Below are 25,527 nucleotides of genomic sequence, written 5' to 3'. Positions count from 1 at the left end.
AGGGAGGGCATGCACAGTGTGCACGTGCCGTCTCACGTCTTTCTTCCTGCTCTCTGCTGCTTTCCTATGGACTTGGCATCAGCGAGCAGGAAGAGAAACAGCATGTGCACACTTTGCCCGCCTTACCTTCATACAGCTGATCGGCGGGGGTGTCGGACCTAATCGATCTAATATTGATGACCTATCCTAATAATAGGTCATCAATATTAAAAGGCTTGAGTACCCCTTTAAAACTGAGAGCTGCTTGTATCCCAGGACATCAGGCACGGCCCACCTCCTGCTCCTCACTGCCATGTGTCTGCCTGGAGCAGGAGTCTTCCTGCTGTGCACGGTCTGCAGTAGGACAATAAGATTGCTACGCTCTGCCCCTTGCTAGACCTGGCCCCCTAAGTTGTCCCAACAGCTGAAGATGGAAGAGATCAGCAGATTAACCCCTTTGTTCTCTGACTGTGTCAGGATCTAGCAGAAAGAGCAGCAGATTATCACGCAGTGAGGACAACGGTTTAGTGTTCCTTTAAGAGATCATTATGTCTACCAGAAGCGGGAGCTTACTGTGCACGCTGCTTGTTCTCTGTACAACGCTCTGCACTGAGCTGCTAATCGCACCATAGTGGCGGCTCGCAGCAAGCAGGATTTTATCACTTAGCACTACCGCTAGGCCGGGGGATGGGTGCTCAGGCACCGTACACATTAATCCTAAGAAGTTTAGACATTTCCTAGTCAAGTAGCTATAATCACTATAACATCATGCATGATTCCATTAAAACATTGATACCTCAGCTATGCCTAGAATAGGAATGCACTCTCTTTAGTGCTGGGGAGCTGCAATAAAGCACTTTAAAGGGTTATCCCATGAATAATGTAAAAAATGAAAATCTGACATCATCTAGTAAATGACTGTCTTTCTAAAACCACTATAACCAGCCCCGTACCTCGCATGGATCCAGAGCTCCCCACTCATTGCTCTGCTAGAGGGGAGGGGGGGGGGGGCGGCATGTCCTTTCTGCTGCAGCAGGTGGCAGTTGAAGGATGGAGATGAGCATGTGCTTCCATCTCAGTGAGCAGGACAGAGACATTCGAAGAACAAACAGCAGGTGGCGCCATATAGATAGATCTCAGTGAATAACACAGTAGCGATAATACATTTATTGCATGAAATTACAAAAGAACTCCGATTCAGGTGCTGGTTTGAAAACTATAGAATACTTTTGATGTGACAACCCCGTTAATGCGAAGTATTGTTTGCGGCTGTTTGATAAGAGCAGTATATGCCTGAAACTTTTTAGGGTAAAGGTATCAGGAAAATGGGAGTCTGTCCGGCTTCAGCTGTGAACCTGCACTTTTGTATGAGTATGACACCTGATGGCGGAGATATACTCGTGTCCCCAGCCACCTCCATATACAACTGTTGGCATAGACACTTGATCTGAGGCTCCATTCCTGAGTTATACCCTTTGTTAATATGCAACTGAGGCCCTTGGGTGCAATGAGGGCAGCGTCATTGCTTTTGTTGCATCCAAGCTTCGTTCCTTTCTGTGGTCCCTTGCTGGTTTGCCACTTCCTGGCCCTGTCAATGATAGCGGGGGGCATTATTCTCCACACAGAGACCATAATAGCGCACTTTTCTGACCCGCCAATCGTCCATTTAAGGGGGCTCCACAGGGTGCTCGGCCCTGTTCTCGTGGGAATCCCCACTAATCTGATAGTTCAGGGTATAATTTCTTGTAACCAGAATACCCTAAGTATTGCTTGAGTTAGATATCTCCATCTCCACCATTTATGAAAATGCATTTCTTAGGTCTAAAAGTCTATGCCGATTACTTTCTCTCTCAGCTCCAAATTCCCTGCATCTCCATCCACCAGTAGGGGGAGCTTACTGCATGGTGGAGCTCCTAAGCGCCCTCTAGTGGCAGCTGCAAGCATTCATGTCCTATTTTAAATGTATGTAAATACAGAGGATTTGGAGTTATGTATCCAAAAGGCTTTTTTATATAAGATTTTTAGATGGCCTTACTTGTTTTATCATATTATTATGCCATCTGTCAGCAGATTGGTCCCTATGACACTGTCTGACCTGTTACATGTGCGCTTGGCAGCTGAAGACATCTGTGATGGTCCCATGTTCATATGTGCCCGCATTGCTGAGAAAAATAAAGTTTTAATATATGCAAATGAGCCTCTAGGAGCAATAGGGGCGTTACCATTACACCTAGAGGCTCTGCTCTTTCTGCAACTGCCGCTCCCTCAGCACTTTCATTGACAGGGCCAAACACTGTAAACGTCTTCACATGTGGCCATGACTTCTCCTAAACTCGAAGTGCAGAGAGAGCTGAGCCTCTAGGTGTAATGGTAACGCCCCCGTTGCTCCTAGAGGCTCATTTGCATATATTAAAACTTCATTTTTCTCAGTAATGTGGGCACATATGAACATGGGACCAACACAGATGCCTTCAGCTGCCAAGTGCACAAGTAACAGGTGCAACAGAGAGTGTATCTGCACTTGGAAATGTGTCACCAAAAATTAAAAGCAGATAGCGGCACGTCTCCTTTTTTCTAATATGTATTTATTTTATGATTGCCGATTTTTTTTTTTTCTATTTCCTTAAAATGATTGAGTGGCGGCCATCTTGCCACCAGCCCAGGGCAGCGTTAATGCCACCCATTTGTGCTGATGACATCACCGGGCTCTCTGCTAGGCAGAAGTCTCCGCCTAGCATAGTGTTGTGAAGCGGTATGTCACTGGCTCACAACAAACAGTGGCTCGTGCTGAGCAGTGCAGCGAGGCAAAGGGGAGCATCAGAGCAAGGAAATGCTCTGATGCTTCTCTCATAAATGGTAAAGGAATACCTAGGAGGTGAACCCGGAAATATCCCCATTTTTTTAGCTCCGCTGACGTATCAGGCTCTCCATAGAGGCCTTCTGCCCAGCAGTGAGCCCGGTGACGTCAACGGCACTAATGGGTGGGCTTTAGCGCTGCCCTAGCCTGTAAACCACCTAGGGCAGTGCTAAAGCCTGTCCATCAGAGCTGGTGATGTCACAGGGAACACCGCTAGGCGGAATCCTCCGACTAGCAGTGTGCCATTGTAAACAAAAAAACGCTAGCCCTGTGCAATACAGCGCAGGGCAAGGGAGAGCATCGAAGCATGTAGTGCTCCCATGCTTACATCAGGGGAGCCGGTGGGGTGAAGATGGGGATATGGCCAGGGAACCCGGACAACCCCTTAAAGTCGGATTTTAACTCCTAGATAACCACTTCCACAAGGTGGCGCTAGCGAGATGATTCTCTTTCTTTGGGAGATTCCTCTTTGCCTATTATTTTCCCATGGAGAACTTCCAGTATGTCTCCATACATGGCTGGTCTCTAAGTATTGCCAGTACCCCGCTCAAGATACTTCTTTGCAAGGTGAAAACTACAAAACACGGGCACCGTTCCTTGTGCATTCCGCATCACGGATGTGGACCCATTCACTTCCATTGGTCTGCAAATCCGGTGATGCGGAACGGAAGCACGGAATGGAACCCTACGGAGTGCTTCCGTGGGGTTTCGTCCCATACTTCTCTTCCGCAAAAAGATAGGACATGTTCTATCTTTTTGCAGACCCATTAAAGTTAACGGGTCCGCGATCTGCTGCGGCTGCCCCGCGGATGGTGTTCGTGCATTGCGGCCCACAGCATGACCACGGGGGCGCACACGTACGTGTGCAGGAGGCCTTTCTGACATGATGGCTTGATTCCTGACTTGCCACTTGTTTGTAGCCTTCCACCTGTGCCGGCAGCATGAGAATGTACAGGAGGAGCTGGTTCCTCAGTAGTCAACATTCAGTGGTGGTCTTCAGCTTTAATTCTTCTTTATTTTTTTTCAAACAAACACAAGGAAACTAAGGAATGTAACAGACACACGTGATTCACAGCAGGTTCGAGATCTCGTGTGTAATATGTGAAAAGACAGTCAGAAGTGATTCCTTGTTGGAATGCTCACCGGTCAGATGATGCTCAGTTTGGACCCATCACATTATACACGGCTCATTTCCAGGGGTTTTGGCCACTGCTGCAGCGCAGATACAAGGTGGCCGGGACAAGGATCTGCTGCACATGTGTGCCTGTGAGCTCACACAGTCCTGGCCACCACTTTTTCCTATAGTGTGCAAACACGACCACCGGTGCTGGATTGCAGGGTGGTCGTAACCATGGAAAAGAGCAGTGTATAATGTGATGGAAAAATGAATCCAGCCAGCAAAGGAAGCAATATGGACAATCGCAATACATTAGTAAGGCACTTGTATTAACTTTCTCTACATGATAAATGTCGTTTGCTGAAGTAAGACAACCCCTTTAAATCAGTCGTGGATTTTACCAATCCTATTGTAATGGTGGAAATCGGCAGCAAAATTCTCCCGCAGCCGTTAAACAGCAACCATAATATGACAGACAATAATCCCAGCATTTAAATCCTCAAACCTTGGGGGGGGGGGGGGGTTTGCTGAAGATTTGTAGGTTGTCATGTCACGTATCTTACCACGGATTATTCCCGCTCAGTGGAGCTTATCTGCATGTGGACACGAGCAAAGCTTTCCACACCAAGAAGGGACACGTTTGAAAAATCCACATTGTATATATTAACAGCATGGTTTTCCCATTGAAAACAATGGGAGGCAGATTGTGAGTGGATTCTGTGTATGAATCTATACAGGGCGGAAAATGTCACACGGACATACCCTAAAGCAGGGATGCTCAACCTGCGGCCCTCCAGCTGTTGTAAAACTACAAGTCCCACCATGCCCTGCTGTAGGCTGTCCGGGAATGGTGGGAGTTGTAGTTTTGCAACAGCTGGAGGGCCGCAGGTTGAGCATGCCTGCCCTAAAGCAATGATTCTCCACTCCGGTCCTCAGGGCCCACCTGCCGGTCATGTTTTCAAGATTTCCTTAGTATTGGGCAGGTGATAGAATTAGTATCAATGCATCAGGACTTACCTTAGGTATTCCTCCTGTGGGATATTCTCAAATCTTGACTGGCTGGTGGCTCCCGAGGACTGGAGTTGTGGAACACTGCCCTAAGGCCAGACGCACACGAGCAAGTTTAGTTTGAGAAACTCGCTGCGTGTGGTAGTGAGGAGTCCTATTCTGACCTCTGCTCCTCTGACCGGATCGCTCAGCATTTATTATCTAAAGGAAGTTAATACCAGGCACTTACTAATGTATTGTGATTGTCCATATTGCTTCCTTTGCTGGCTGGATTCATTTTTACATCACATTATACACTGTTCGTTTCCGTGGATTACAACCACCCTTCAATCCAGCAGTGGTGGCTGTGCTTGCACACCACAGAAAAGGAGCAGCCTATGTGCACTCCCACGGTCCAGTCCACCAGAGAAGCCAGCACTTTCTCCCATAGTGTACAAGCACGACCACCGCTGCTGGGTGGTGGAAACGAGCGGTGTATAATGTGATGGAAAAATGAATCCAGCCAGCAAGGGAGGCAATATGGAGAATCGCAGTACATTAGTAAGTGCCTTGTATTAACTTTCTCTACATGATAAATGGCACTTGCTGAAGTCAGACAACCCCTTTAAGCGTCCTGGAATCTATTGTATTATACTGTCAGTGTAATTCAGGAGATTCCAGAACTCTCAGGGTCCCACAGCATTATAAATTATTATGATGATGTGCGATCCTGTCAGAGGAGGAGAGGTCAGAATAAACTGGACACACTCTGCAAGTTTCTTGCATTGAACTGGCTCGTGTGGGTCTGGCCTAAAGCATATGCCAGTGTGACCGTGTATATCGATTTCTTTTCTTTTTAATTTTAAAGATTGTAGAATATAAATAAATATACAGTACAGACCAAAAGTTTGGACACACCTTCTCATTCAAAGAGTTTTCTTTATTTTCATGACTATGAAAATTGTAGATTCACACTGAAGGCATCAAAACTATGAATTAACACATGTGGAATTATATACATAACAAAAAAGTGTGAAACAACTGAAATATGCCATATTCTAGGTTCTTCAAAGTAGCCACCTTTTGCTTTGATTACTGCTTTGCACACTCTTGGCATTCTCTTGTTGAGCTTCAAGAGGTAGTCACCTGAAATGGTTTTCACTTCACAGGTGTGCCCTGTCAGGTTTAATAAGTGGGATTTCTTGCCTTATAAATGGGGTTGGGACCATCAGTTGCGTTGTGGAGAAGTCAGGTGGATACACAGCTGATAGTCCTACTGAATAGACTGTTAGCTGCTTTTTTCTTGCCATAATACAAATTCTAAGTAAAGAAAAACGAGTGGCCATCATTACTTTAAGAAATGAAGGTCAGTCAGTCCGAAAAATTGGGAAAACTTTGAAAGTGTCCCCAAGTGCAGTCACAAAAACCATCAAGTGCTACAAAGAAACTGGCTCACATGCGGACCACCCCAGGAAAGGAAGACCAAGAGTCGCCTCTGCTGCGGAGGATAAGTTCATCCGAGTCACCAGCCTCAGAAATCGCAGGTTAACAGCAGCTCAGATTAGAGACCAGGTCAATGCCACACAGAGTTCTAGCAGCAGACACATCTCTAGAACAACTGTTAAGAGAAGACTGTGTGAATCAGGCCTTCATGGTAGAATATCTGCTAGGAAACCACTGCTAAGGACAGGCAACAAGCAGAAGAGACTTGTTTGGGCTAAAGAACACAAGGAATGGACATTAGACCAGTGGAAATCTGTGCTTTGGTCTGATGAGTCCAAATTTGAGATCTTTGGTTCCAACCACCGTGTCTTTGTGCGACACAGAAAAGGTGAACGGATGGACTCTACATGCCTGGTTCCCGCCGTGAATCATGGAGGAGGAGGTGTGATGGTGTGGGGGTGCTTTGCTGGTGACACTGTTGGGGATTTATTCAAAATTGAAGGCATACTGAAACAGCATAACTACCACAGCATCTTGCAGCGGCATGCTATTCCATCCGGTTTGCGTTTAGTTGGACCATCACTTCTTTTTCAACAGGACAATGACCCCAAACACACCTCCAGGCTGTGTAAGGGCTATTTAACCATGAAGGAGAGTGATGGGGTGCTGCGCCAGATGACCTGGCCTCCACAGTCACCGGACCTGAACCCAATCGAGATGGTTTGGGGTGAGCTGGACCGCAGAGTGAAGGCAAAAGGGCCAACAAGTGCTAAGCATCTCTGGGAACTCCTTCAAGACTGTTGGAAGACCATTTCAGGTGACTACCTCTTGAAGCTCATCAAGAGAATGCCAAGAGTGTGCAAAGCAGTAATCAAAGCAAAAGGTGGCTACTTTGAAGAACCTAGAATATGACATATTTTCTGTTGTTTCACGCTTTTTTTGTTATGTATATAATTCCACATGTGTTAATTCATAGTTTTGATGCCTTCAGTGTGAATCTACAATTTTCATAGTCATGAAAATAAAGAAAACTCTTTGAATGAGAAGGTGTGTCCAAACTTTTGGTCTGTACTGTACATATACACATTTCCAGAAACAGACCCATATTGCCAATCTTGCCTGTGCCTTGTATTAAAGCATTAAGGGCTCATTCACACGACTATGAATAGGTTCGCATCCGTTCTGCAATTTTGCGGATCCATTAATTTTAATGGGGCTGCAAAAAATGCGGACAGTTCACCGCGTGCTGTCTGTATTTCCGTTCCATGGCCCCATAGGTTCGCCACCACTGGTCTAGGTGTATAAGTGTAGAAGCTATACCGGGCATCGATGGTATATGCAGTCTGTCCAACAGAAGGAGTGTGAAGCTGAGCCCTTTTATGTTTTTTGTATTTTTTCGGCAGTGCATCCTCTAACCCAGGGATGCCCAACCTGCGGCCCTCCACCTGTTTAAAAACTACAGCTCCCAGCATGCCCGGAGAGTCTACATCTATCAGGGCATGTTGGAAGTTGTAGTTTTGCAACAGCTGGAGGGCTGCAGGTTGGGCACCCCTGCTCTAACCTACCTGTGCAGGATGCAAGATAGTAGCTGCCAAAACGATGTAACTTGTGTAATGTGAACCACAAGCATTTTGCGATGTGACCCGATGCATATGTTTTACTACTTTGCAGTAAAGTGATACGGTATACTTATGCGCGTTCTGAACCCTTGGATGGATCGGCGCTTGCCGCCCGCCACATGAAATAACCATACCACAGCACATAGTGTACATACTGAACAATTTTATTGGCTGTTTTTCAGACGTTCATTTTTTTACGTATTATTTTTTTTTTCATAGAACGCCAATGCGGGTGGGTAACATGCCGCAGTGTGCGCCCACTGGCTTTTACAAAACACACAAGGGGAATATTGCTGTCCAGATGCCTAGCACCGCCACTCCTGCCCTGGAGCCATGCGTGTCTGGTCTCCAGGGGGGGTCATGGGGTGTAATACTGTAAAATGTGCAAGTGTAGAAAGGCAGGAGGTCAACAGAACATTGGCATTAACTCTTTCAGGAAAACCGGAATAATTAAAAGAGCTACTGTGGGTCACGTGCCCTGCCCATACGTCTCTCCTGCCCCAAGAATTCAGCACCTCGTAGTACATAATACCTTCTGATTTTTTTTTATTATTTTTTGTTTTGTTCAAACATATATACAATGGAGTAGATATTAAAACCGGTAGGGACAAGAGAGAGCGAGGAGGGAGCTCGGTGTATACCAAAGATTGAGGCCTCGTTTTATTTCTGAACCTTAATGATGGCGGCAAGATGTGTTTCCTCCTGCTGTACCATAGATAAGTATTGTGCTGTCTCTCCCATTCACAGAAAATCTGATTATTTACATACCAACGGAATCATTCATCGCAAACGTGATCCTTGTACCGCTAATAGCTTAAATATATATATTTATATCGTATTTATAAATAACAGAGACTTTCACACCACACACTGCGCGAGAGGCCTGCGGAGCGCGGCGCTGCGTACACAGAGAATGCGGAGCGTGGGGCGGTATGGATACAGTCCGCACACCCGGGCCTGGATCTGTATACTATACCATTTAAGCATTGCAATATTTTGTATATGCATGCACATAGCAGAGCCCTGCGGGTCCTTTAACTCGATCCCATACTTGTACGTTTTATTTTTACTATTGATGATATGCAAAGGGCGACCTGTTTGGTCCTGTCTCCTGCAAACGAATATTTGGACCTTGAACAATCATCTGTAATCTGTGGGGGAACCCGACAGCGTCACCATAGGGGAAATTGAAGCTTTACGTCAGGGTTCAGCAACGTTTTGGAACTACAACTCCTAGAATTCTCCTTTCACTTTTACAGCGGTTAAAAGAACAGCTGAGCTATTATGCATGCTAGGAGTTGTAGTCTGACTGCAGCTGCTTTACGCCTCATGCACACGACTGCTCTGCGTTTTGCGGTCCGCAAATTGCAAATCTGCAAAACACAGGTGCCCACCGTGTGCATTCTGCAATTTGCCACCCATAATAGAAAATCCTATTCTTGTCCGCAAAACGGACAAGAATAGGACATGTTCTAATTTTTTTTTTGCGGGGCCACGGAACAAAGCAACAGATGCAGACGGCACACAGAAATGAACGGGTCCGCATCCGAGCCGCAAAAAATGCGGCTGGGATGCGGACCCAAACAATGGTCGTGTGCATGAGGTTTTAGGGCTGTTTCACACGAGAGTATGCCGTGCGTGTCATCCGCAGCGTGAATGAGCGCCAAGCCCCGCTCCAGACCGCAGAGACACGGAGCAGTAACATGACTGATAATGCTCCGTGCCTCTTTTACTACAAAATCACAGAGAGATAAAGTTGTCACCGTGATTTTGTAGTAAAGATATCACAGAGAGGCACCGAGCATTATCAATCATGTTACTGCTCTGTGTCTCTGCGGTCCGGAGCGGGGCTTGGCGCTCATTCACGTTGCGGATGACACGCACGGCATCCGCTCATGTAAAACGGCCCTTAGGTGTTGCTCTCTGCTCTGATGGACAGAGGGTCCAAAATAGGGGACTCCCTTCTATTAACTTAGACTGCCCCTTTCACACAGGGCTAGAGATGAGCAATGGATTCATTCATAAAAGCATGGTGGGGGGCTGTCCCTGCTGGTTTATTAACATCTCTCCTGGCCCTGACAATCTTGCGCCTGCACTGAGTAGTGGCGCAAGTGCAGAGGCTCTGCTGCCTGTGCCGGAGCAGTCACTACTGTCACTTCCGAGTACTGACGCATGAACAGTCGGTGCACCGGAGCAGTGGTGCAGGCGTCCAGCTCTGACAAAACAAGCGGCAGGGCGAGCATCTTCAGCCTCTGGGACGGCCCCTTGCTGCTCAAGAACTCTTTTTGATGAACAAAACGATTTCTGATTTGCACATCTCTACACGGGACAAACCGCAAAATCTGCCGTTACATGTGGATTTATCCATGTATCACGAGTGATAGAACGTGTCCTATTACTATCCGCATAACGGACAAGGATAGGACTGTTCTATTAGGGGCCAGCTGTTCTGTTCCGCAAAATACGGAATGCACACAGACATCATCCGTATTTTTTGTGGACCCGTTTTTTGTGGACCGCAAAATACTAAAAAAGCCATATGGTCGTGTGTAATTTGCTGTATTTTGCGGTCTGCAAAAAACAGATACGCAAAAAATACAGATGACGTCCTTGTGCATTCCGTTTTTTGCGGAACGGAACATCTGGCCCCTAATTGAACAGTACTATTCTTGTCCGTTATGTGGACAATAATAGGACATGTTCTATCTTTGAACGGAAATACAAAAACGGAAGGCATACGGAGTTCCTTCCATTTTTTTTTTTGTGGATCCATTGAAGTGAATGGCTCCGTATACGGAACGCAAAAAACTGAACGTAAACGGGGAAGAAAAACGTTTGTGTGCAAGAGGCCTAAGGGCTTGTTCACACAAACGTATGGGTTCCGTTGCCGTACTACGGAGTGCTTCTGTGGGGTTCCGTTCCGCACAAATATAGAACATGTCCTATCTTTTTGTGGAACGGAGGGATTCGGACCCATTCAAGTTGAATAGGTCTGGATCCGTCCCGGAGTCCTCACGAACATTCTCCATGCATTGCAGACCGCAAATTGCGGCCCCAATGCACGGAACGGAACCCATACGTTTGTGTGAACAAGCCCTAATGCTGTGTGATCCTGTCAGAGGGGTAGAGGTCAGAACGGGACCTCTCATTGCGAGTTCCTCGCCTTCAACTCGCTCGTGTGTGTCTGGCCTTAACCTTATGAGCGCTGGACTGGGTTTTGTCCCTATGACCAGTCTACATAAGAGCCATATGCTTTGCTCCAGCAGTAGAACTGGATCCCATCAGTAGAGAACAATGCGACTGTCCTGCTTTCCCCCTAGTCGACCATTAATACAGCTATGTAAATGGCGTCTGTGACAGAACAGCCATCTTCCTCCTCTAGATTCTCCTGCTTACTCGTCTGCGGACAGTAACGCACTCTGGCTGACACAATGGCTCCCACGTCAGTACTTCCACTTTGCCAAAGTGTGGCCTTGGGCTCCAATAAGAACCAGAGCACCATGGGGTTTGCATTTCTTCGTATTCACTCCCTATAGAGATTCCTGCTCTACAAAAATACATTTAGCCTAATTTGCTTACTTTGAAACTGTCCCGAGAGCGAGACTGAAAATTAAGTATATGACCCCCTACTTGGGGTAGTGACTAATCTGAGGGCGTGCCCTGGACGATGCTATTGAATATGTTGGTGCTGTGAGAAAATAAGGATGAATAAATATAGGTCCTTTTGCATGAGCTGATCATTGGGGCAATTACCTAGGTGTTATACATCAATACTCATTACCGATAATTGCCCTGAGTGATTACCGGATAAACAAAGAAAGGCTCCTTCATTTCGGCAATTACCCAAAAGAATTATTTCTGGGCAGTAGATCGTCCCGATACAGAAGGGAGGATTGCCGCATGCAAATGCAGCTTTCATCTCAACTGGCAATCAGGCAATTATTGAGAATGTCTGGTTCATTCCTGATAATTGCCTGATAAATGCACTTGTGTAAGGCTACATTCACACGTCAGTATTTTTCTATAATCCGAATTTCGGTCCGTTTTTTGCGGATCCGTTGTTCCTGAAAATGTTTCCGTATGTCATCCGTTTTTTGCGGATCCGCAAAAAACGGAAACATGTATACATTTCAATAATCAAATAAAGTTGTTTGGATTTCTTGGGAAAAAAAATGAAAAAAATAAATAAATAAAAATTTGCTATGTGTTTCCAGGAACGGATTCCGCAAAAAACGGAAGACATACGGAATGACATCCGAATGTCTTCAGTTTTTTGCGGATCCATTGACTTTGTATTGTACCAGGATCCGAATTTTGCGGAAAAGAATAGGACATGTTTTATATTTAAACGGACATGCGGAACGGAACAACGGAAACGGACAGCACACATTGTGCTGTCCGATTTTTTCCAGGACCCATTGAAAATGAATGGGTCCAGATCTGGTCCTGATCTGTTCCGCAAAAAACGGAACAGATCAGGAAAGAAAAAACGGACGTGTGAATGGACCCTAAGGATATGTCTCCAAGGCTGGTGCCATGCGACCAAAGATCACAGTGTATCAGGGCTGCCATAGGAATGAATGGAGTCGTAGTGTGACATAGAATCACAAAACGATCCAACACTGCTGGATTTTTTTTCATAGTCGCGGTCCCAGTAAAGGTACCGGGTGCGCTGCGACCCCATTCATTCCTATGGCAGCCCCGCTAGAATGTGATCTTTGGTCACGCGGTCAAAATCTCCGCCTAGACATACCCTAGAAAGACCGTAAGGCAACAATTGATTTGTGTGCATTTTACTAATATATGCTGTCGGTTACAGATCACAGGTCTCCGACCTGTAAAACTACAACCCCCAACGTGCAGTGGCAGCCCATTATACGTAAAGACGGGCATTGTAGGAGGCACTGATTTAGGGATTTCAACGCCACATTTCGGCAGACCCCCTGCAGAGCGATGTGTGCAGATGCATATACATATAGGAACCTATGTAAACACTGTTTGCAATGCTTGTGTGCTGCTCGGCTCCGCACGTCTCCCCCTACCGTCCGCAGCGGCGGTCCGCAGGCCGGTCTTACAGTTAGCAGTTAATAATTTAAACACAAAGGATTAACACCCAAACCCCCAGACTTACAAACCTTATAAAAATAGCCCCAATATTTCACATTATGCAACAGGACATGCCAACCCCCCCCCCGTTTACATCCCCCAGAAATCATTCCCCACCCCCACAGGATGATGAAGAGCTGAATACTAGGGCACTGCCCTATATACATATATATATATATATTGGGGGGTGGGATTCGGTACTGAACGCAGCTTCTCTTTTAACCTTCTCCGGATGTAGCAGTGTGTATGCGTGTGTCTACGTGTAAACATAATTAACCCCTTAAATACATTCAGCATTTTTTTAAACCCTTAATATAGTCTATTAACCCCTTTCAGCCTGAAGAGCTACACGCAACCATAGGCGTTACATTATGGTTCTCGGTGGATCCTTGAGCGGTGCAGCTGAGCAGGTCTTCAGGAGTAGAGTTATCATTAAGGTAATAGGAACCAGAGCTCGTCTTTTACGTTTCCCATGACGTTGACGTGAAATCCGACATTTTCGTTAGGGTCGTATTACCGCTTGATGGTAACCCAACTCCTGCTCGCCTTATTGCCCATCTCGGGAAGAGAGATGTCCCTGCTGAAGGCTTCGAGGAGGATGGCGGGCGCAGGGTTGAGTCAGGGTTCATCTTCTGGCCAGGCGGACAAGAATTGGAGGAGATGAAGGGCGGCTGGTTAGCTTTTTGGGATGATTCCTGGGGGGCGGGGGGGAGGATGGCGGAGGTAAAAGTGAGGGAGAACACACACATGCGAGAAGGAAAGTATGGAGAAACGCAGAAGATGACAATTGGTGTCCCAAGAATGGGACAGGCATGAAGAAGAGGAGAAGGCGTCGTAGAGAGAGGTGAAATGGAGAACAAACATACAGGACAGAGAAGAGAAGTCGTTAATTCGGGAAGGTTGCACCAAGCAGACTGCAGCCAGCAATGATTGTGCTCCGAGCTCTCTATATACATATTTATAGCCGTATATACAGAAACATTCAGTGTCCGGACGATTACTACTTCTAATACTGGAGATAAAGGTGTGTGCTACCATATATACACACGTCTACATGTATGTACAAAGCATATATATATATACTTAAGATAAAGCCATAGTCCAGTCCTATCTACATTCTGGCAGAATGGAGCAGAGCCCATATCTCAGGGCTGTATTGTGCGGTTGGATCGATGATGAAGATGATGGTGATGGTTGACATAACATAGTGAGGATTCATCCGATGGATATTGCAGTTTAGCTACATAAAGGCAATGACATCTCATGGAGCACATCAAGGCAAGGCAACCGGCGGCTCTGGCAGCTGCTGGGGTACTACAAGTCCCATCATGCCGGCCCTTAGGGCATGCTTGGACTTGTAGTACCCCAGCAGCCGGAGAGCCAAGCGTTGCCCAGGAATGTAACCACAGCACACCGGACGGAAAACGCTTGCACAATGTCACTGTGTGTACTACAGGCGTATGCGACATTCTCCCATGATTATACAGAAGGTCTTCATTGGTTCACTACAGGTGACCGGTCATACATTCCTATAGTGACACTGCCACCTGCTGTTCGCTGAGTGCATTGCAGGGCATACTCCCTGTAGTATCATTGGGTTTTAGTGACATCTTGGGGGTCACAGTAGGGTAATTCCTCTGTTATGTGCCCTGTTTGCTGGGGGAAGCAGGGACAGGGGCCTCCTGAGTGATGACGGGGCTGGTTTTCCTGGTTCTCTCCTTCCCGCTGGCTCCCAGGGGCCCCTGCTCCTTATTATCACTCGGACGCTGCTTGCTGAGGGGCCCGGGGGCGGGAGAAGCGTGACCGTTCTTCTCGTCTGAAAAAAGTTGTTTAAGTACGTCAAAGAAGTTACTGATTGGGCGGCCTAGAGATAGAGAGAAAAACAGGGAAGGGAGAGAGGGGGGAGGATAAGAGACAGGCGGAGAGACAGGCAGAGAAAGAGACAGAGAGAATGGGAAAGAGTCGAGGAGAGAGACTCAAAATGAACCCATTGTCCATACATGATGGGGCAGCCATTTTGTCTTCCACTGGAGGTTAGTCATTCAGAGTGGACAGCTTGGGAATTGGTAGGCGGCGTGTGACGGCAATCTCAAAATGGCTGCCTCTGCCGTATGTAGACAGCAGGTACACTTTGAAGAAGGGGCCAAAGAGAAATAGGGGTAAAATGGCAGGCACAGAGTGGGAACAAGGGCAGGAAAGGATCAGTGTCAAAAGATGAAGGGGAGAGTTACAGAACCGTAAAGGAAATGAGAAAACAAAATGATGACGGCTGATTGCCGGCTGACCATCTAATATGGGGGGCTCCCGACTCTCACCGACAGCAGAACGTCCAATGTGCCTGATCTACTTGTTCTCAGGAAGATTAGCCGGCATAATGCTCTGCCAAGCATGCATGTGTATGTGGTGGGATGCTGTAGAGAATGCTGTTGGCCGAACACTCATTCATTGCTATGGGTCCGCAAAAATGGACAGGGTCCATTCACACGTCCATTCACGCGGAACCGGTGCGGACCCATTCATTCTCTATGGGGCAGGAATGGATGCGGACAGCACACAGTGTGCTGTCCGCATCCGCATTTCCGGAAGTCGGCCCCGATCTTCCGGTCCGCAGCTCCCGGACAATAATAGGAAGTTCTATGGGGGGGGGGGGTGCCGGCCGGGTGTATTGCGGATCCGCAATACACTACGGACGTGTGAATGGGACTAAGAAAAATGCGTATTGCACACAGAAGGTACCCGTATTTTGCGGATTTGCAAAACAGATCAGGTCATGTACGGGAGGGCTAAGAGCAAGAAGGGATCTTGAAAACTGTTGGGAGTTGTTAGGCTCCTAAGCACTAGCTTACCTATGCCTATCTACATGGATAATATAATACAGATGTAGCAGAGCTGAAGTTACCATTGAACTGTTTGTGCAGCGTTATAACATTTCTTTCTTTTTTTTAAAGGGAACATGTTGTCCAGTATTATATAATGGGGTCCGTGTTTTCCTGAAACCGGAGCTTTGGTCGCTGCCGCTCAGCCTCATTAATACGAATACCACGCAGAGTCCGTGGATATGATTGCTGCTGCTTCAGGGAAATTGCAGTTTTTTTCTAATCCTAAATAACTCCCAGATAAGGTTTACTTGCTGGACTGTAGAAATCCAAGAACAGTGGAAGAAGGTGAGATATCATGATATCATTTCTGCGAAGCAAATTCTGCTACATCTGTACTCGCGTGGCTATGAACAACTAAGGACAGACGAGCGAGTTCAATGCAAGAAACTCACAGCATGTGGCAATGTGAGGCCTCCTCTGACAGGATCACACAGCATTATAATGATTTATAATGCTGTGTGTCCCTGCAAAACCTGGAATCTATCGAATGACACTGACATAATGCTGTGCGATCCTGTCAGAGGAGCGGAGGTCAGAACGGACCTCACACTGACACACGCAGCAAGTTTCTCGCATTGAACTCGCTTGTCTGTGTCTGGCCTGAAGGTGACCATAGACATTAGATGTATGTCAGATAAACCCGCTGATTTCGACGGGACAGTCCTGTATGGTAGACACTCTTCCGTCGTTGGATGTCAAGGGGGGTTTCAACTTGTTCCTAAAGAAGACAAACCACTGCCAAAAGTGTATGGCAATGGCTTACTCCCCTCTCGGTAATCAGACCACATGCACGCGTGAGCGTCCATATGTATGGAGGAAAGGGGAAGCGCTGAAAGAAGCATCTGCCGGCAAAAAGAGCATTCGGCCGACAACTGCGGAATGTGTCTGCCACCATTAAGCATCTACAGGTGAGCAATATGTCAGTCACTAGCGTTAGGGATTCCGTTATAACGGAATGCCCAGACAGAATGCAAAACGGATATCTTTAAAAAGGCAGTCCGTTTACTTTCCGTCCTAATAGAAGTCTATGGGAAAGCAAAAAGGATCCATCTGGGTCCTGTTGACTTTGTTTTCCGTCTTGCAGACGGATCCGTTTTGACACCCATGGACTTCTATTAGGACAGAAAGCAAACGGAATGCCTTTTAAAGGCTTCCGTTTTGCATTCTGTCATAATACAAGTCTATGGGCAGAAGAACTGATCCGTCCTTCCGTCTTAAGGATTCCATTATATCCATGTTATAACGGAAAGCAATAACAGAATCCCTAACGCTAGTGTGAACCCACCCTACTCTGTAAGGGCTCATGCACACGACCGCATGCCCACATCCAGTTTTTTCCTCCCCCGCGCGTGCAAAACGCATTGCACTCGTGCGGAAAAAACTGAACATTAGAACGCAATCGCGTCAAAACTGACTGCAATTGTGTGCCTACTCACGCGGGTTTCCCGCAATGCACACGCAACGCATCCGGAGCAAATTCAGGACGCCCATGTCAAAGAGGCCTAAGAGTTCTGGCTCATGCACACGACCATATACCCTCCAAAAGCGGCATACATCTTGCACACGGGAGCGCACAGCATCATAGGTTACTATGATGCTGTGCGCATTGGGCCGCCCGCGGGGCTATTGTCCCGCACTCAGATCATATGAGTGCGGGACAATAGTCCCGCAGGCGGCCTGATGCGCACAGCATCTTAGTAACCTATGATGCTGTGCGCTCCCGTGCGCACGATGTATGCCGCTCCGGGACATATGGCCCGCTCACTGACCGCATGTCTCGGAGGGCATACGGTTGTATGCATGAGCCCTAAGGCCTAGTTCACACTGAGGTTTTGTTTTGTTTGCTGGCGGATTCTTGGAGCGGATGCTGCACCACAATTCCACCGGCAGCAGTGCTGAATCTGTCGGCCATTGTTTTCAATGGGATGCTGTTTATAGCCGTGACCGTGCCAAGAAAAGGACATGTCGAGCGGATGCTGACGGAAGAAGCAGCGGATTTCTGCTCGCGGCTCAGCTCCATTCAATGGGGACAAACCAAGAGTGGGTCAGCGACATTCCAATTCTCCTATAGAAAAGTCTATGAGAAAACGCCTGAAAGAACATTACACCTAAAACAGGGTGGCCGAGGGATAAAGAATGGCGCTAAACAGTCTTAGGGCGCATGCACATGACTGTATTTTCTTTCCGTGTCTGTCCTGTTTTTTTTGCATTCCGTACGCGGAACCGTTCACTTCAATGGGTCTGCAAAACGCGGAAATGATCGTTTCCATATGTCCGCAGGTGCGTTCAAAAATAGAACATGTCCTATTCTTGTCCGCTTTGTGGACAAGGAGAGGCATTGTCGCAAAGGATCTGCAAAATACACATGGTCGTGGGCATGAGCCACTTCAAAAAACCGCAGCTTGTAGAGCTTTTTCCCGTTGGCAGCCACATAGCATGTGGCCATAGTATCGCTAGCGGAGTGACGGCCAGGTACATTTTATATGAGGGAATTGTTCTATGAGCAATTCTCTAATATACATTTGCCTAATGTGAGCCTACTCGTTACCTATATTCTATGATCTGAGATTCTTGTGGGGAAAAAAAACATGCCATGGAAATAATACAAAGAAAGGGTCGCGGAAGGAAAGAGAAGGACCAGATCAGCGAGAAGAGGACGGACAGGAGGACGAGAAAGGAGGGGGACAGATAGATGATGCAGAAGGAACACTGATAGGCAGAGGCAGCCACAGGCAGATATGAGACACCAATCATTAAGAAGATGCTGCGCATGTAACATCGTACAAGCCGTCCTTCAGCTCTGCAGCCTTTGGAGCCACCGAGCTGAATGACACATGAAGCGGATGTGGCAGAAATGGCGCCGTTATGTTGAAGGCAGAGGGAGTGTGTTGGCACGGGGAGAGAAGCAGCAAATGGGGTGAGGAAAGCGGAGGAGGAGCTGATTGTATAGTGTGTGGCGGTGGCCACGTGAATAGTGTTTAGTCTGTGTCTGCAAAGGATCATGGGATGTGATGCAAAAATATCAACTGCACTAAGGCTACTTTCACACTAGCGTTTTGAATTCCGTTTGTGAGATCCGTTTCAGGGCTCTCACAAACGGTTCAAAACGGATCAGTTCAGCCCCAATGCATTCTGAATGGATAAGGATCCGTTCAGAATGCATCGGTTTGGCTCCATTCCGCTCTGGAGGCGGACACCAAAACGCAGCTTGCAGCGTTTTGGTGTCCGCCTGACGATGCGGAGCCAAATGGATCCGTCCAGACTTACAATGTAAGTCAATGTGGACGGATCCGTTTTCACTGACACAATATGGTGCAATTAAAAACGGATCCGTCCCCCATTGACTTTCAATGTGAGTCAGGACGGATCCGTTTTGACTTTGTTCTTCATAATGCAAACGGATCCGTTCTGAAGGTATACAATCGTTTGCATTATAGGTGCGGATCCGTCTGTGCAGATACCAGACGGATCCGCAGCTTACGCAGGTGTGGAAGTAGCCTAAGTCCTCCTGGGTCGGACGTGACTAGGCGGTAATACAGGCCACCCTGTAATGTCCAAAAGGATAGAGAAAATGTGGCCGTGGACCAACCAATCAGACTGCAGCTTAGATTTCCCAAGCCAGCTTGAGAAAAATGAAACCTGAACTCTGATTGGCTTCTAGGTGAAATGTGTGCATGTTATCCGCGACGGTGATGGTGAAACGTCAAACGCTATACGGGCAGATATGTTATGTTTTATATGGTTTATATCAGGGATCAGCAACTCCCAGAATCCTCCTCTCACTTTTATGGGAGGTACAATAACAGCCGAGAAAGTGTGCATGCCGAAGGTGGCCGATCCCTAGTTTATATGATGTAATAAATGACAAAAATCTTGCTCAAAGCCAAAGGATAAATGATTTGAAAGAAATGCTTGAGCAAAACAGAGAGGTTGTCTTGCCCAAACCACATTCACATGGAGACACTGAGTGATTTGACTCCTTGGCAACAGACTACACTCTGACAGTTTTTCAGCACATTGTAGTCTGTTGCTAGGAAACCACTGGGGAGCTAAATTCTACATTGGCCTAGTTTTCTCGACAATCACATTGGTGAGCCATGTATGCATCCATAGTGTGTGTCCTGAGGGTGAGGGAATATCTCCTTAGTCTGGGCAGGTGTCAAGCCAGTAGAATTCTTGCTTCAGAGTGTGATGGCTTCTAATTTGAGGACCTTCAAAATTTCTGTAGTGGTGAATTGTATAAAAGGGGTTGTCCGAGTATTTAATACTGATTACCTACCCTTAGGGTAGGTCATCAATAGCGGATCAGTGGTGTCTGACCCCCAGCATCCTCCCAATCAGCTGCTTGAACAGACCGCAGCGCTGTGTGAGGGACACAGCCTGTTCCTAGGCCACTGACATCACATTCATCGGGCTGCAATACGAAGCACAGCCACTAGATAATGGATGGCGCTGTGCTTGGTGAACTGTGAGGAGGCTGCAGCACTCACCGGACGGAGCACTGCAGCCTCCTCAAACAGCCGATTGGCGGGGGTGTTGGACCTTCACTCATCGGACCAACACCCATTGCAACCAATCAAAATGCTGCGTTAATTTTGTTATCGGTGGTTATGGGCAAGGACGGTTTCATAAATCTCCTTCGGCAATGGAGCCAAGTGTACATCAGACAGGAGAAGGAAGTATTGGTGTCATGTGCAAGTTCTATTATCTCCTCTGAGGGCTGGACCAAGACGTTCTAAGTGTTCACAGGAGCCATGTTTGTCCTCGCAGATATTCTAATGACATCCGAGTGATATGTGATGCGGTTTACTGCTGGTAATGCTGATTTCAGAGAAATAAAATGACTGCCAGGAGCCACATGCAGGGAAAGAACAGATTAGAGGAAGATGGAGATGCCATCCTGAAGGACAGAGGGTAAGAAGGAAAATGGATGGAATAACATGACAGCAAAATAAAGAGAGGAAAACGATGGTGATGAATGGAAAACGATGGTGATGAATGGACAACGTAAGAAGATCGGAGATGGGGAAGGATGACAGAGAAAGGCATTAGACAAGGAAGGAGGAAAGAAGGAGGCCAGGCATAGTGGGAGAGCCGCAAGTGTTAGAATTACAAATTACAGATTTTCAAAGGGTCCTCGCCATAAGCAGCGTCTCAAAAAAAAAGTTTACTGCCCAAACTTATCCAGGAGAAGGACAAGATGTGGTCCTCTTACCAGCTAACGTGCCAAAATCTAAGACAATCTAGTCATGCAGGGGGCAAGGTCAGGCCTGAGAAGAAGCTGGTGGCTGTAGGCAGGGACAGCACACGAGGGGCTGTGTCACTTTGTCTTGACTTGTATTTCTTTCATATAATTTTTTTTTTTTTTTAATTATGTGTCAGTACTGATGCCTTCCTCCAGAATGGCAGCCATGTCTTACAGGGACCATTCATCAGAGCCTGATGCTCTCTCATAGTTATGGTGGCACTTCCATATTGAATCATTTTGCAGCAGATATACAGTATATGGCTGCATATTTCGGCAGAGGTACTGTTTAGAGGTCTGAAATAAAAAACACAGTCATGTTACCACCCTGTTAAGTGGCCGTCGCCCAGCTGGTTGGCACCAACATTTCCGAGATGCAGATATCATTAAAGGGGTAAATCAATATATTTTTGTATAAAGTTCTGTAACTTTAAACTGTATTGTGGGTTTCAAGTGCTCACCTTTTTAAAAAAATCTCTGCTTGCGGTCAGTGAACTGACACAGGTTTACTGCTCACAGTGTCACATCCTCAGGATTTGAGATACATGTCAGTTAGGTGCCCCCGATGCATATATCTCGAGGGAGAGGGTCCCTCAACTCCCATCTCACGGCTGCTGTGAATGGAGAAGTGGCTGTACATGCGAGGCTCTCTCTCCATACCCTTTCTATGGGAGTTCCCAAAATAGCAGAGTAACCATGCAAGGATGTCTTCCAGAACTCTCGTTGAAGTGAATGGAGGGAGCTGTATGCACAGCCACCTCTTCATTCACGGCAGCCACGAGACGGGAGTGGGGTGACTCCTGTTCTTCAGGTAGGTTCGGGTCCCACTTTTGTACATGTAATAAACATCCAAGATGGAAATAATCCTTTATCGGTGGATTCACACATACTGTAAATGCTATACCATGCACACATCCGCTGCAAAATCTGCATGCCTACATGAGATCTGGATGCAGGTTTGATGTGGTTTCCACTCCACTGCAAATCTGACGCAATTTTGCAGCAAATGTACATCAAGATTTGCATTCAAGACGTGCCGATTTTGTGGCATATTTGTTCTTGGGGTAAAGTTTATAGTACGTGTGAGTCCGCCCCTACAAGCTGTGCACGTGGCAGGACAGAATAGGTGAAGGGAACATTCTTGTTCACAGACTGCAAGCATAGATCTTGAAAACTAGGAAAAAGAGCACAAAAAGTGTATTAATCATTTGCACAACTTTGATTCCATAAAAACAGGAAAGCCCCTTTTTTTTAGGGAGAAATGTCATTAATAATGGAAAATGCAGAGTGACACAGCCCCTTTTAGGCCAGACACAGACGAGCGAGTTCAATGAGAGAAACTCGCAGCGTGTGGCAATGTGAGTCCCCGTTCTGACCTCTACTCCTCTGACAGGATCGCACAGCGTTATGATATATATGCCTGTGTTTACCTGTGAGACCTGGACTCTGCTGAATTACACTGACAGCATTATGTCAGTGTAGTTCAATAGATTTCACATCTTGCAGGGACACACAGCCTTATAAATCATTATGATGCTGTGGGATCTTGTCAGAGGAGTTTCACTGCCTAGATGGACGGTTAAAAATAACAAAATAAATCTTTATTGAAAAATCTTGTAATAAAATCACTTGTCTTATATTGCCTTACTAAAGTCACCATAAAGACAGGCAGATCGGGACTAGTGTCTAAATTAGACTCAGGTGTGTATTCAGTCTAATAGGCACTTACCATGGTCAGAGCAGGAGGGATGCTTATAGATTTAAGCAATACCTATATGTGAGCACAAAGTGCAGGTTCTCTGCTTTACCAGGTTCCCGTAAGTTAGTGGTACTATTACCAACCACTGGACATCCGGGGTTGGTCCTGTGGTATGTAGCATGCATTCGCTACAGAGACACACGCTATTCGCTTGTAATGGGTATATGATCCCAATATCCCAGCGATATAACCGTATGGCTACTGTCACTCTTGGCCAGATGAGGGGATGTCACAATTTCTGACCCTAATATGACTGGCTATAGTGTGTGAGAAGCGCTCAGGGTAAGCAGGGAGTACAGCACTAAATGGAAGCTCTAACACGGCCATTCTGCGGACCCTCAGAAATCTTTCCCAGCGCTTACTTTGATTCCACCAGCACTAATGTCAGTGTGTCAAGCCCTAAGTCTGCTCAACGCGTTTCTGTGTCCCTTTGAACAGGACACTTCATCAGGAGCACAGGCACAAACTTCTAGTATCGGCGCTATGATGGCTTTGGCTCCTGATGAAGTTTCATGTTCAAAGGGAAACAGGAACGCGTTGAGCAGACTTAGGGCTTGACACACTGACATTAGTGCTGGTGGAATCAAAGTAAGCGCTGGGAAAGATTTCTGAGGGTCAGCAGAATGGCCGTGTTAGAGCTTCCATTTAGTGCTGTACTCCCTGCTTACCCTGAGCGCTTCTCACACAGTCATATAAGAGGGTCAGAAACTGTGACATCCCCTCATCTGGCCAAGAGTGACAGTAGCCATACGGTTATATCGCTGGGATATTGGGATCATATACCCATTACAAGCGAATAGCGTGTGTCTCTGTAGAGAACGCATGGTACATACCCCAGGACCACGATGTCCAGTGGTTGGTAATAGTACCACTAACTTACGGGAACCTGGTAAAGCAGAGAACCTGCACTTTGTGCGCACATATAGGTATTGCTAAAATCTATAAGCATCCCTCCTGCTCTGACCATGGTAAGTGCCTATTAGACTGAATACACACCCGAGTCTAATTTAGACACTAGTCCCGATCTGCCTGTCTTTATGGTGACTTTAGTAAGGCAATATAAGACAAGTGACTTTATTACAATATTCTTCAATAAAGATTTATTTTGTTATTTGTAACCGTCCATCTAGGCAGTGAAACTATTATATTTAGGTACGGTCTCACTATTTAGTTCTCAGTAAACCCATCTTGTCAGAGGAGCAGAGGTCAGAACGGGAACTCACACTGCCACGCGCTGCGAGTTTCTCGCATTGAACCCGCTCATCTTTGTCTGGCCTTAAGTGGAGAGTAACTAGCATGTGTGTGACATTGGTGGGTATGACCGTATTCAAGGGTCCTATGCCAGTATATATATATATTTACCCGAGTGGTTGTTGTTTCGTGTAAGTGTATTGCCATTGAGGGTCAGTTCCCTTCTGTGTTGGTGCAATTACTGCGGGAGGAGTAGGAAGGAATCTGGGGAAAGGGACTGTCTGGGTGGGGGATTGAGTGAGGGGGCATCTGCGTGGGAAGCAAAGGGAGGGGAGCAGTAGCAACAGCAGCAGAGATATGAGCACACAGCAGAGGGTCCTTACCACATTTTGAGATCTTCCCACTGAGATACTCCATACAGTTATTTGTGTCTGAACAGCACAAGGGGAAAAACAGGGTGGGGGGACATGAACCAAACATTCCCACACAAAGCAGACCCCCTCCCAAATTAACACACACTCCAGTTACCATTAAAGCCTAACGTCATGTAAAACTGGAGAATTCAGGTGTGACTGCAGCCCTACACATCTCACTCATTGGAGGCCAGGAAGTTGAAATATAGGGAGTTGTCTGGTGGAATCCAAATGATCTGTCCCGGTGACTGCCTGACCAGAGCCGGGTGGTCTCCAGTGATTTTATTCCCCCTTCTAATAAAATGCGTCTCTGCTGGAGATACAACATATATGTAAATACTGGCATATCTCTTTATATATTTCTTTATATATTTGTAACTCTCTATATAAAAAAATATATACCGGTAATAGGCAGCACACTCAACTACATTGGTGAATAAGTACTTTATTTGCTTTTACTAATTTTTTTGAGTGTGCTGCCTATTTACTTTTTTTTTATATTTGGACATTGGTCTAGTTCCACTTGACGTAGACCTCATTTTTTGCTTTTTTATACTGTATCTGGTTCTGCCATTTTGCATATCTATCTATCTATCTATCTTCGTGTTATTATAATCCTGCCTGTCATGATAATCAGATGACTGCTGAAAAGTGATTTCTACAAAACAGGAAGTGTTTTGAGGCTTATTGGACAATTTTTTTTTTAATACAGTGACATGGATTTTTTTTAAAAAATCACAAAAAAATTCTATTTAAACAATAGGCCCTTTTCTGACGACACATTCTCTTTAAGGTTTTGCTCACATCCGTCTTAGCCTCCGCTACAGATTCCATTGTATCTGACTGGAAAATAGTGATAGATGCAGCACCTTCAAAACAATGGATACCATGCTGATAGGACGGGTCGCACAGTGTGAACAGAGCCTAAGCTG

At 46.4% G+C, this 25,527-nt stretch overlaps 1 protein-coding gene across 1 annotated transcript in view; it reads right to left on the bottom strand.

Annotated features, from left to right (window-relative positions):
* Window positions 1–14,518: 14,518 nt before the first annotated feature.
* BRSK2 (BR serine/threonine kinase 2) overlaps window positions 14,519–25,527 on the bottom strand; it is a 134,364-nt gene continuing 123,355 nt past the window's right edge. The window contains exons 19-20 of the mRNA XM_044270104.1: window positions 24,566–24,613; window positions 14,519–14,924 (exon numbers count right to left, since the gene is read on the bottom strand). Of these exons, the coding sequence (XP_044126039.1) occupies window positions 14,749–14,924; window positions 24,566–24,613 (224 nt within the window). The 3' untranslated portion in view covers window positions 14,519–14,748. The remainder of the gene's footprint in view (window positions 14,925–24,565; window positions 24,614–25,527) is intronic.

Source organism: Bufo gargarizans, chromosome 10 (assembly GCF_014858855.1).
Source record: "Bufo gargarizans isolate SCDJY-AF-19 chromosome 10, ASM1485885v1, whole genome shotgun sequence".
NCBI lineage: Eukaryota > Metazoa > Chordata > Amphibia > Anura > Bufonidae > Bufo > Bufo gargarizans.
Note: the sequence above shows the minus strand (reverse complement) of the source record. Positions and strands in the feature narration are given on the sequence as shown.